The sequence below is a fragment of the Macrobrachium rosenbergii genome, chromosome 24, assembly GCF_040412425.1.
Source record: "Macrobrachium rosenbergii isolate ZJJX-2024 chromosome 24, ASM4041242v1, whole genome shotgun sequence".
In the NCBI taxonomy this organism is placed as follows: domain Eukaryota; kingdom Metazoa; phylum Arthropoda; class Malacostraca; order Decapoda; family Palaemonidae; genus Macrobrachium; species Macrobrachium rosenbergii.
Genome location: NC_089764.1, coordinates 31,681,046 through 31,693,277, shown reverse-complemented (window position 1 = coordinate 31,693,277; position 12,232 = coordinate 31,681,046). Strand labels below are relative to the sequence as shown.

The window sequence follows — 12,232 nt, the reverse complement described above, 5'->3', positions numbered from 1 at the left end:
AGAAGGATATTAGCCATCAATCCCTCTATATTTTCTTGCTATGGCTGCTGAGCAAATCTATAAATATTTCTAACGTCACTACATTCTGGGCAGTAGAGTAACATTTTAGTTTTCAGTTATTTCTTGACAACTTATCATCATGAATCATGTCAAACGTCTGACATTGCAGAGTGGCCAGTCGTGGGTGACGTTTATCCTCTCCTTCTTCGGCTACAACAGCATAGGAGAGATGGTCCAGAACATCGACATCTTCTCCCTCCCTGGAAGAATTCAGTCTGCCATGAAGGTATATCGTGTCTGGTCCAATATCAGACTCAAAAATGATCACGAAAGCCTGTGTGACATACCAGTTATTTTGCAAAAGTTTGCATGCAAATTTTTGTATTGGTAAATTTCTTATAAATTTTACTTCAGAATTTTTTTTTTTTTTTTGAAGCGTTGTTGAAACTGATGTCCTTGCTGATATTTTAGAGATATAATTTTGCTGCCATTTTCACGAATTTCATGTTTATAATGGTTTGTACTCTCATTATGGTATAGTATATTGTTTAGTCTGGAGTTGATGTTAAAAGTTTTCTATATCCAGGTCAAATGGTGTCATCTTCTTTACAAGTTATAACTTTAGGGCTTTATAAAAGATTTATATATATTCAAGAACTCCATAAGAAATATCCTAATGTCATCATCCATTTTCAGACATACAACGACGAAATCTCAATGGGCCAGTGTTATATGGAATTCACCACATATTCAGTTTTTAAACAAGATGGCGTCCTTTCCAACTTACTAAGAAATCGCAGAGACACCGTAACCCAGGCTGAAGAGGTCACCACTGGAGAATCTAAGGGAAAAGCCACCAATGCCCATGGCCATAATGACCCTATTCAGGTAAAATACTTTCTGTGTTGACCTTCGGGGGCTTATTGAGAATCTCTGCGCTTGCACCATTCTGCTAAGTTTTGTTGCAAGTTCGTTAACCTCATGCTTATCTTTCACCTCTTTCTCAGACCTAGGACTGGCATTAGTGTAAAATCTATGGCAGAGTTTGTTTATGTAAGCTGAGTTACTCTCTTATACAGTGATTCATTTGTATCTCATGTTCAAACTGATATTTGGGTGCTTAGTAGACTGGAAGTACAGTACAGTAGTCCCTCTCTCGTCCAATGTAGGTACTATTCCAGGTAGCAGCAAACCAGATGTAGACTCCATATGTAATGTGATTTTTGTTATTTGCTTACATATGCTCTATGTACTGAAGCTCATGTTATGAATACAGGACTAATAAAGAACATTTTACTTTATCATTCAGTATGTTCCCTTTCTTTCTCTCATCAGAGGTATTGTGGTGTTGTAGCCTATTCTTAATGAGACTGAAGGACAATAAAAATTAGTCTTCTTGCCCCTCTTAAGACACAAAAACATTGATAAAGCAAAAAGCAGTGCTTTATGGTATAGGGTATTGTGTGGGCATGACTGTATTCATCATTTACTCCCATCATCTCAAGTGGATGGAAACTTAATGTGCTTTCTACTTCTAGAATTTTCAGTTTATTGTTTTGGCCACTGGAGACCATAGGGAGACCAAATCATTGGATATTGAACCATAGGATATTTGGGGACTAGTGTATTTCTGTTGAATCATATAAGATTTTTAATTTTTTAATTTTCTGACAGGTTGTAAGTTAAGAAAAACTTACAGATATTAAGAATGATTTCTCTCATATTTCAGACAAGCTGTTGACTTGTATTTTTATGTGAATGTGCGAAAATTTTAAATTCTACATCTAAATGGAACTTCCTGAGTAAAGTACTTGACATAATTCATAAGGAATTTTTGTTTCATTAATTTTCATTGTGTTCAAGACATTGTTCTTGAGATTAATAACATTATATGAGGGGAAACAGTTTTATATTCCTGGAACCCTCCTCTTTTCAGTTTTGTAATCAAAATTTTTTTGCTTATAGTTACTGTTAGTCATTCCTCTATCAAGTCTTAAGGATTGCAGCAATTTTTATTTGTTATTACTTTCAGAGCCTTGTAGGAGGGATTATAGGAATGCTGGAAGGATCTCCAAGCACCAGGCAGTATGCAGACATCCTCAGACAGGTGATGCCCTTTGTGCTAAAGGTCTACACTTCAGATGACCCAACTTCAGCCATCACTTCCTTCATTGGCCAAACCTTAGGCCCATTACTCTCACAGGTGAATGAATATAAACATTTGTGAATGAATACTTATATGAAGACATGAAAAGACTGTCTTCCTTTGGCCTAACGACGACTTACTTTAGAAAAGAAAGATTGTGGTTAAAGAAGTAGCGTTCTCATGAGATATTGATTAATACACCATATTTTTAGTTGTATGGTGGACCATTTCTTTAATACTATTATTGAATAAGCATAATTACTATTTAAGATGTATATATGATTGTGAGTTATGGATTATTTCAAAAAATTCTCTGAACCTTGTATACATGAAAGTATTCAGTGTAAGCTTTCTTTTTACGTGCCAATCACCTAAAACCTTTACGTTTCCCAAGACTAAAAGAGAAAAGGGAAGGAAAAGGTGGTTTGTAATACCAAAGAGAAGGTTATTGGAATGGAATATAAAATTTAGGCCAAAGGGCAAGCGCTGGGACCTAAGAGGTCATTCAGCGCTGAAACGGAAATTGGGAGTAGAAAGGTTTGAAAGGTGTAACGGGGGAAAACCTCGCAGTTGCACTATGAAACAAATGTTAAGAGAGGTTGGACAGCAAGATGGAAGAAGAGAATATGAATGGAGGTACAGTAAAAGGAATGAAAGAGGTTGCAGCTAAGGACTGAAGGAACGTTGCAGTGAACCTTAAGTAATGCCTACAGTGCACTGCGTGAGGTGCACTGACAACACTCCCCCAGGAGCAGGCTAGGGATTGCTTATCTCCATACAGTGAAAGTAAGAAGTGGTTGAGTTGTGTTGTGGGTTATTTTTTGCTACCTGAAAGACTGAGAGCTTCTCTTCAGCTGTAATGAAAAGGCTGTGTTCCATACTTGCCTTTTTTTCATGATACTGTAATCACATATAGATGTTGAAGCTGGGAGACACTGTAAGAAAGATTCTCCATTAGCCAAACCAGTGGGTTCAAGTGCTCACCTTTAAATTGCATAATCATCAGTTCCTGCTCCTATCTTTAATCTCGAAGACATTTTACTTGAATTTAGTTGACCATTACTTTCAAGGATAGCTAGAATGGATCTTTGCTTTCTCTCACTTCTATTTGACAGCTTTGTATATCTACTGTTAATGGCATTACTTCTATATTTTCACTTATGCGCATCAGATTCTGTTCTGTCCTTATTTTTCTCTTATCGAACTGAATGTCATGAGTCCATTCCTTCTGTTCATGACTTTCCTGATAAAAAAAACTGCCGTACATTATTTTTTGCCATTCTCTTAACTCTTGAAATTGGATGTGAATGGAGAAAGTAAATTTGAATGCCTCTGAGGTAGTTTCCATTTCTACTATTCTGTCAACCACTTAATTACTCATATTACCTCAGACTTTCTTTGGAAAAAATACATGGTTAAAAATACAAAATCCTGGATTTAGAAAATTCAGATTATGTTTCCATTAACTCTTCCTAATCATAGTATTGAAAATATCATACTGTAGTTCTTTCTGTTACTACTTTGAATATTGCTCTCATGTTTTAGTCTCTTTTGCTTCCCATCTTAACAGGATTAAATCAGAGTGTGAGATACTTCTTCCAATAAACTACCTTGTCCTGTTCTCTTCTCTAGATTAAATACTTGTTTTACAGTGTACTTCACTGTCTCCTGTAGGTTTTGTTTTGACGCTTGGGTTGCAGAACTGATGACGAAACTCCTTCCTTCCACTGGCCACACAACACACTGCAAAGCTACCACTTCTCACATTATTTTGTGGACATAAACAATCCTCAGCTAATGTGGTTCTGTGTAGCATTTTTTGTCACATGCCATAAAACCATGACATTTTTAGCTATATATTTTTAATCTTTTTTAAGGTGTTCACGCATCTATCATGCAAGCTCCACAAGAAAGTGTATCCACATATTAGGGATTCAGTTCTTTTTAACTTTGTCCACTCATTATAAAATGCAGCATTTATATACTCCTATTGATAAATTAAAACTTTATTGCAGCACCTGCACAAAAATTTGCTGGGTTTTCAAATCATTTTAGTGCAGCAAAGTAACAAAACAAAATTACATCTTGTTGACAGGTCCAAACAGCTGGTCCTCCTAGCCCAAATGATATTCATTCTGAAGGTCCCGCTCAGTGGCCAGATTTAAGATATACAACGCCAGCACCGAGGACAACTCCACGTCCGCAGCCACAGCCACAGCCTCAGTCTCCTGATTATTCAGGTTCCTCACCAATTACATCACTGTTTCTTCAGCTTGTTAAATATTACTTAACTTCTCCAGGTAAAGTGTTCTTAATTTTCATTCATTTACTGAGCAAATATCTGTTCACAACTTGAATAGGTTGACTTTGGAAATGCCTTGTGAAAGGAAGAGTAGGACTCTATGAGGAAATGAAAGTTTGGCATGCAATGATAAAGGAAATATGTAGCAAGAGCAATTATCAGCAATAATTGGTGGAAATCCTTCTGTGACCAGTAAACACGAAGTTAGGATGTTTCATTAGAGTATTTTGAATTTTTTGAGAATCTGTCATTTAATTGAACTATTTCCTATAAGTTCTTTCCCTAGTATAAACATTGAAAAACCTATTAATTGTGTTGTGTGATGATTTAATCCTTTTGATGACTTTTAGATAAATCCTCTCTTGTACCTCAAGATATTTAGCAGATAACCGTTTGAAAATTGTTAAACCTGTTTATAAAAGGATGACAGTTATCATAAATATTAATGCCATAGTTCAATAAACTCCATATTAGTACACTTTTTTGTACTTAATTTCTTCTTAAGAAATGTTTTTTAGCATTCTTGAAAATGTATCCCTTTGTATCAACTTAATGCCGTCAATCAACAGAAGTTAGCCGTCCTCCTCAACCAGACAGAACTACTCCAGCACCTACAAGACCTCCTGTAACGAAGAGGCCTCCTCCCCGTCCTGCCGTAGCTTCGTCGCCACCTTCATCTGACCCAATTTCTACTGTTCTTGGTCTACTCTTTGGAAGTGGGCAGCCACAAAACCAAAGCCGTCCCAGGCCAAAACCACCTGTTAAAAAGACTCCTAAACCTCAAGTCTTAGAGAAAACTGATCCAAAGAGTTTTGTGGAAATGGTTCTTGAATTCATTCGTCCTGTTTTCATCAGTATTGTAGGCAAAGTAAGATAGTAAATGATACTGGTATACAGTATATTCTTTTTTTATTCAGTTTTTTACACCTGCATGCTGTGTATTTATATTTTAAAGCCATACAGTTTACAAATTGATTTTCTACAAACAGGTGTCTTTTTTATGTTTTTATATTATCTAACTAGGAATACACTGAATCAGCTAATTTTTACAAGGAATAACAGTCAAAGTATTCAAAAGGAGGTAAACTCTTGAGTTCACTGAACTAAAAATTTGATTGATTGGCTATTGATCAATGATACAGAACTCAAATGCCTCTTAATGATAGTGGCCCAACTCTTCTCCTCCAGACACTTTATTTCCCAAGCTTCTAAAATGTTTCTCCAAGTACTTTCAGTTGAGTTCCCTGTCAGGAGGGCCCATTCTCAGTAGTTCTCCACTTTTCTCATGGTTATGTTATTTGTTTCCTCCATTCTGCTGGCTCTTTTACTAGTGTACCACTATTTTTCTGACTGTCTTATGGATTTCCACCATTTCACTGGTTGTTTTACTAGCTGCTCTCTGGTATTTCCCTGCTCCGTGGGTGATTCCACCATCCTTCGGGCAGCTCTAGCGGGTTCTGCTATTCATATGATTGTTACTGTAAACGTTCTCTGGGTTTCCTTTACTGCTCAGGGTTTTGCCATCCTTACGGTGTTCTCAGCTCTCTGACATTGTGCTTTCTCCATTCTGTTTTTGTGATTGCTGAAATAAAGTTCATTATTCCAGTCAGGGTTTTTAGAACCATTTCTTTCCAATTCCTTCTGTTTCACTGGATATCTATTGTTCTGAGTGATCTGGTGTCTATTTCTAATAGCTTTCCTGTGTTTTAAGCCACTGTCCCTTTATGCAGATGTTAAAGATGAAAGGATCCACTTCTATGGGCCATGCCATTTTTCAAATTGTCCTGCACTGATTTCAACTGCAGTGCAGTCCATAATTCTGCAATTTTTTTAACCTAACTGACAACCATTTTATAGATCAGACTTCTTTGGTTTCCAGTTTTTTTGTTTTTAATTTAACCTTCTGAATCTTCTCTGCGATGAGAAATGCAATCTGACATGACTGGTATTCTGCATCAGCCAGTCCAATAAAACTGAGTACCAGTACTTTACAGGTCCTCTTGTCTTCCAGTTCTTCATCACAAATCTTCCCTTAGCACTTTCCAGGGAGTATTTTGCTGGATTCTTTGTATCATAGTGTTTGTCATTTCTGTGGCATCTTTGAGTAGAACTATCCACTAGTTTACAGTTTGGATTTATGACCATTTTGTTTTATTGTACAGATGGAAAAGCACAGTAGTGTTTTTGATACCTGAGCAGTGATTGGTCAAGGGATTAAAGGGTGGACCTTTATTGGGATGAAGATTTACGTATAACTTGCATACTATGTACAAAAAAGTGATATGTTTAATGTATAAAAAGGGTGCATATGTAATAATACATTTCGTGATAAATGTGTGCACAAGTAATGTAGATATGATATCAAATGTGAAGGCATGTAGTGGATGCCAGCTACTAGTTGCTGTCCATGGCTCGTGTAACTTGGGACCTCAGGAATATGTGTGTTACTTGGGCTTCGTTGGGAACTTTTGTGTTCTGAGGGTCACAGTGTGTCTAGCATTTTGGGGGTGGGCTGTATTGTTCATTTTTGCTTGCAGTTTCTTCCTCCAACTGGAGGGGGGTATGTGATCTGGGCTCTGAATAATGGCAACCAGTGGCTTCAGATTTGATATACACTAATTTTTTATATATAAAATTATACATAGAAATAGATATTTGTTTTTATACATATTCATAAGGAAAAGTATTATTTTAAAGGCATCCTTTGTGTACGTTATCGTGCTTTTACAGTATTTTCAAATGCAAACAGATTATGCTAAATTCTATTTCGTATTGATCAGTTATACGGAAAAATAATGGCAGTGAATAACCAAATTGGGAACACTTTGTATTGATTGTTTATATTTTTTGGAATACTAAAACTTTATTGTGTTATTTAATTCCTTTTGCTTTTGTGTATATGTACTGAAGTATGTAATCATTATTACAATATTGAACTCTTACTAATCATTCCATTTTGCACGCAGGCACCAGGGGAGAGTGGAGTAGCTTCAATTCGTGAGGTTACTAGACTAAGCTCTTTAGGACGTGTGGATGATACCATTGTGGAAGAAGTTCTGTCACCTTACTTCTGTTTAAAAAATTATGTGGTTAACAAGGCCTGGACACTTACAGAGAGAGGTGTGAATTCGGTAGTTTCTAGGTTTAGCCCGGAGGAAAAACAAAGAATGATGAGAATGTTGCAGGAGGAGTAATCAGGGTAAAGTATTTTAAGGACACAGGTGTAGTTGCGAGAAGTATTCAAGCAAGAAAACATGTATAGAACAACCCACATCAGTGGCAATAAGTACTTTCTAACAGTTAATATTTGTAGATATGTAGTGTGGGTTGCTATTATCTATTTTAGCAAAAGAAAAATTCACTCACGATTAAATCTACCGAACCTGTGCTTACTAATTCTGTTTCATATCAGTAACTGCCCCGAAGGGTAATTAAGGAATACTGTGCTGTATATGAAATGTTGAGAACTTATCGCTATATTATAGCCAGAATATTCAAAGAATAATGTAAGGATGTGATAGCAATATATATTGCTATGTACCATGGTAAAATGCCATAACCATTTTTAGTAAAAAATGTTTTAGTCTTCCATAGAATAGCTTTTTCTTTTTAGTGTTTACACATCTACACATTTTCATATATGTGTAAACATGTATAACCATTATATGCACGTGAATATGTGAGTATTTGTGTGTGTATGTATATTTTAGACCAAAATTGGCATGAATTCAAAACACTTTGAATTTCACTTTGAACAGCATATCATATTTGAAAAGACAGAATTATATACAGTATCCCAAAATGAAATTACATTTTCAATGGAAATATTTATGTCAATCTTGTATTATCACACTGATACATTTTTATCACTTCTCTCAGTTCTTACAGTGGGACATTGACAAAACGACAGCAGACCTGTAACCTTGGAATTCTTGCATGCTTGTCACATAAATGATTACAACTGTATAGTACATAGGACTAATTCTGCAGGTCAGCGTTAGTACGAATTGGATCACTTGGTGTTAACATTTATGTCCAGAAAGTCAGTAATAATTCCATGGTTATCATGTACGATTATCTTCACATTCAGGGAGAAGGCAGTGATGTAAAAGTAATGCACATGAAAAATGATTGTACATGCAATTTATGATGAATTTATAGTTCTGGGTACTCAGTCCTTTTTAAGATCTTCCACCTCTCAGGTTATGTCTCTGTAATCTGGGTTTCAGAAAAGCAAAATTTGTAATGATATATGTGCTTATTTGCATATATTGCACTACTTATGTGTTGTAAGATTTTCTAAATGCGTACATATCACCAGAGCTAAAAGCAGTTTTGACCAACAAGTATTTGAACAATTTTAAGGTATTATTGCAGAAATTTAATGGAGGACGTGAACCTGAAGAATAATTTGGATCAGTCAGCAGATGTGGTAGTTTTATTATACTTGATTCCATTTTCCAATTTTTTAATTGAAAACTGAATTTTTTTACATTCAGCACTGAAGTTTCTGGCCCAAATTAGTCTCAGCTTTTACGGACAACTTCGGGGATTCCTTTTTTTAAATACGTATAAATTTGTTCCACTACTTATTTTGGGAGCTTCATTTATTTTTTTTACAGCATGTCACAAGCAATCAGTCTGTGATGAAAACATCTCTATTGAACAGTAATGAGGAAACAATCTATGGTTTAGTCAAACCGAGATTTAAAGTGGATCTAATTTTTACTAAGTTATTGACAAATCAAAGTAATATTCTTCTATGAAAGCCACACCATTAGCTGACTATAAGATATCATTCAATATCATATTAAAACATCTAGCATTTTATTCCTTCTGTGTATAGTACAAGGTAATTTGAATGTAATCTGGTACAGTGAAATAATTCGCCCTCTTCCTGGATTAACTTTGAGCCATTTTACCTAACTTACATGTTGCAGTTTTTAAGCTTTCTTTAAACACACAGGTTTTAACAAATATTTTTTCCATTTCATTGGAGATCACTGTGTCAGACACATGCAGAGGTTTTAACAAATATTTTTTCCATTTCATTGGAGATCACTGTGTCAGACACATGCAGGGGACCCAGTTCTATGAATGAGAAATTGAAGTTCATAGATTTTAAGGTGATTGAGACTTTAATCGAAGTTCTGTTAGGGAAAGAAAATATATTTTGAATCTGCTAATGATCAGGATTAGATTTCGTTTCGTAATTCTTGGTAATTTTTCAGTTTTCAGTATTTAATCATTCCTAAACAGATAAATTTCTATAACACACCGCTTGTTTATTTTTCTTTTGGAACTGTGGAAATCAGTGCAAAAATCAGTCTCTTCTTTGCTGGTTTTGTGAATAAAGTCCCTTCTGTGAACTTTTGGGTTACCAGATTAAACAGAAAATTCTTGGGATATGCTAGTATTGATCTATAATTATGTTCAAAGCTATAAATGAAATTGTATATACCACAAATGCCATCTAAAGCAGTATTATTTAAGAGAGACATTTACTTTATTGCAGTTTAGTGTTAATGTTGTGTTAATGAACTAGCAATCTCTTGCCTGTTTGTTAACTTGAATGCTTGTATGTGTGTAATGTTACAAATTACAAACTCCGATTTAAGTGGAAACATTAATCCATGCAGTAAGAAAGTGAAGGCTAGCATGAGCAGCTTTTATATGCAAAAGTTGCAGTGATATATATTCATCCCTTGCTTTACTTATGAATATACAGATAGTCCCCGGTTTACGGTGGGGGTTCCGTTCCGATGCTGCATCGTAACCCGAAATATTGTCGAAAATTGTAAGAAAACCTTACTTTAAATCCCTTGAGTGTACAGTATTGAAAACGATGTAAACTTAATTTTATTGAGTTTTTCATAAAAAACCCTCCAAAATTTTACCATTCTGCCGTTTTAGAGCCATATTTTTTTCATCAGATCAGTATCGTAACCCAGAACATGCCTTGTTACAGTATATTTGAAGAGCGTCGTAAACTCGAAACATCGTAAGGTGAGCCGGTCATAACCCAGGGACTGCCTGTAATTACTCTGCAATTAGTTATCTCGACCTGTTTATTTGTCGTCTTTTGAAAGAAGTTACGGGAATGAAGCCAATTTTAATGTAAGAAGAACCTGTTGTAGGATATATGGAGTAGTTTTTATTCTCGCATTCTGATAAAAGATAAAACGGAAAATTACTGACAGTACAAGCACATTGAATAGATACTGAGAAGATGAAAATGGATTGGGCATGTTGTATGTGGTGACTCGATAGGGTTACACTGTTTTGTTATGTTGGGTAATATACATAGATTTAACTGCCTCAGCAGGTCTGAGCATAGCTGTAAGTAACTTGGAATAGATCTAATATATTTGTTGCTTTTTTAAGTTATAAAATACCTAATCTCATTTTATAAAAGATAAGTATGATAATTCAGTCTGATCATGTTTACAGTACATCTATATTAATAAAATGATAAATGTGTTGTTAATAATAGTAATATAATGAACATTTTTCAAAAATCTTGAACAGTTAACTGCGTCATCTCAAATTCTGTAAGTAAAAGATACCTGAGGTGATTCAAGAACTCCAAAAAGTTGTGCTTATTTGAAATTTGAGTCATGGCACCTATTCAAGAACAAATGTGTTATAAAAATTAAAGAAAACATACCACATAAGCATTCCTTTATGAGACATGCTGTTACAGAAGCTAAATATAATTTGATTAAAGTAAAATGCTAAGGAGTTTCTCTGAAATATATAACGGATAAAGTGATTCATCTCCCATATTCTAAATGCACTAGGAACTTACATATATGTAGATTTGGCTATACCAAGAATTCAGTTGAGTCTGACGAAAAGGAGGAATAAGCATAGTACATTTGAAACTGTAAATACAAACTGTAATTTTTTTTTTTTCACTTTATGCAGTAAACAAACCTGACTGTTAAACAACACGAAAATTTCCACGAAAGCTTCAGGGTCCTTTTCTCCCTTTTCTTTAAGTCATCTGTTAAATTCTGTAGACAATTCCACAATGAATCTTGTTTTTAGAGTTCTCTTATTTATTTTCTATTTATAAATTTATTTAATTGTAAATGTAACTTAATAAAACAGATTTTATAATATCTTTGTTTCATTCCATCTTGCAGCTGGTAAAATGTGAATGCTGAAGAACGTTCTTGTGTGTAGCGGAGGTATTCGTAAACTGCCGGATACCTTTCCCCAGTTTGAATCTAAATAACCTTCAGTATTCAGCCGTTTTATTTGATTTTTTTCTCTGCTTTTTGGTTCCTAAGTCAGTAATGATAATTAAGTTATGAAGTATGAATGGTATGAAATCCCATAGGGTGTTAGTGCTATCAGTGCACCTCATGGGGTGCACTGTAGGCATTAATAAAGGTTCTTTGCGGCATGCCTTCGGCCCCTAGCTGCAACCCCTTTCACTCCTTTTACTGTACCTCCATTCATATTATCTTCCATCTTACTATCCACACTCCAAACAATTATTTCATAGCACAACAGAGAGGTTTTCCTCCTGTTACACCTTTCAAACCTACCTACTCTCAATTTTCTTTTCCAATGCTGAATGACCTCACAGGTCCCAGTGCTTGGCCTTTGGCCTAAACTCTATATTCCATTCCATCCACTCAATGGTATGAAAATGACCTTGGATAACATGAAAGTAGAAGGCATGTTTCCTGATCCTTGAAACTCAAGTACCGAGCAGTCACGGAAATGGAAAGCTTTGTTATGATCTACTGCTAATACTTGGTCTCTTATTGGAA

General features: G+C 35.2%; 1 protein-coding gene across 2 annotated transcripts in view; it reads left to right on the top strand.

The window, feature by feature from the left end:
* LOC136851981 (uncharacterized) overlaps positions 1 to 11,570 on the top strand; it is a 109,533-nt gene extending 97,963 nt beyond the window's left edge. The window contains exons 5-11 of one of the 2 annotated variants that reach the window (XR_010857023.1): positions 170 to 286; positions 697 to 888; positions 2,033 to 2,203; positions 4,242 to 4,446; positions 5,018 to 5,316; positions 7,415 to 9,414; positions 9,473 to 11,570. Coding sequence is in view for 1 of the 2 variants with exons in the window: in XM_067126378.1 (XP_066982479.1) it covers positions 170 to 286; positions 697 to 888; positions 2,033 to 2,203; positions 4,242 to 4,446; positions 5,018 to 5,316; positions 7,415 to 7,642 (1,212 nt within the window). In the remaining variant the exon portion in view is untranslated. Of the gene's footprint in view, positions 1 to 169; positions 287 to 696; positions 889 to 2,032; positions 2,204 to 4,241; positions 4,447 to 5,017; positions 5,317 to 7,414; positions 9,415 to 9,472 lie in introns of those variants that run through there. The other variant, XM_067126378.1, reaches the window with a different exon arrangement.
* The last annotated feature ends 662 nt before the right edge of the window (positions 11,571 to 12,232 follow it).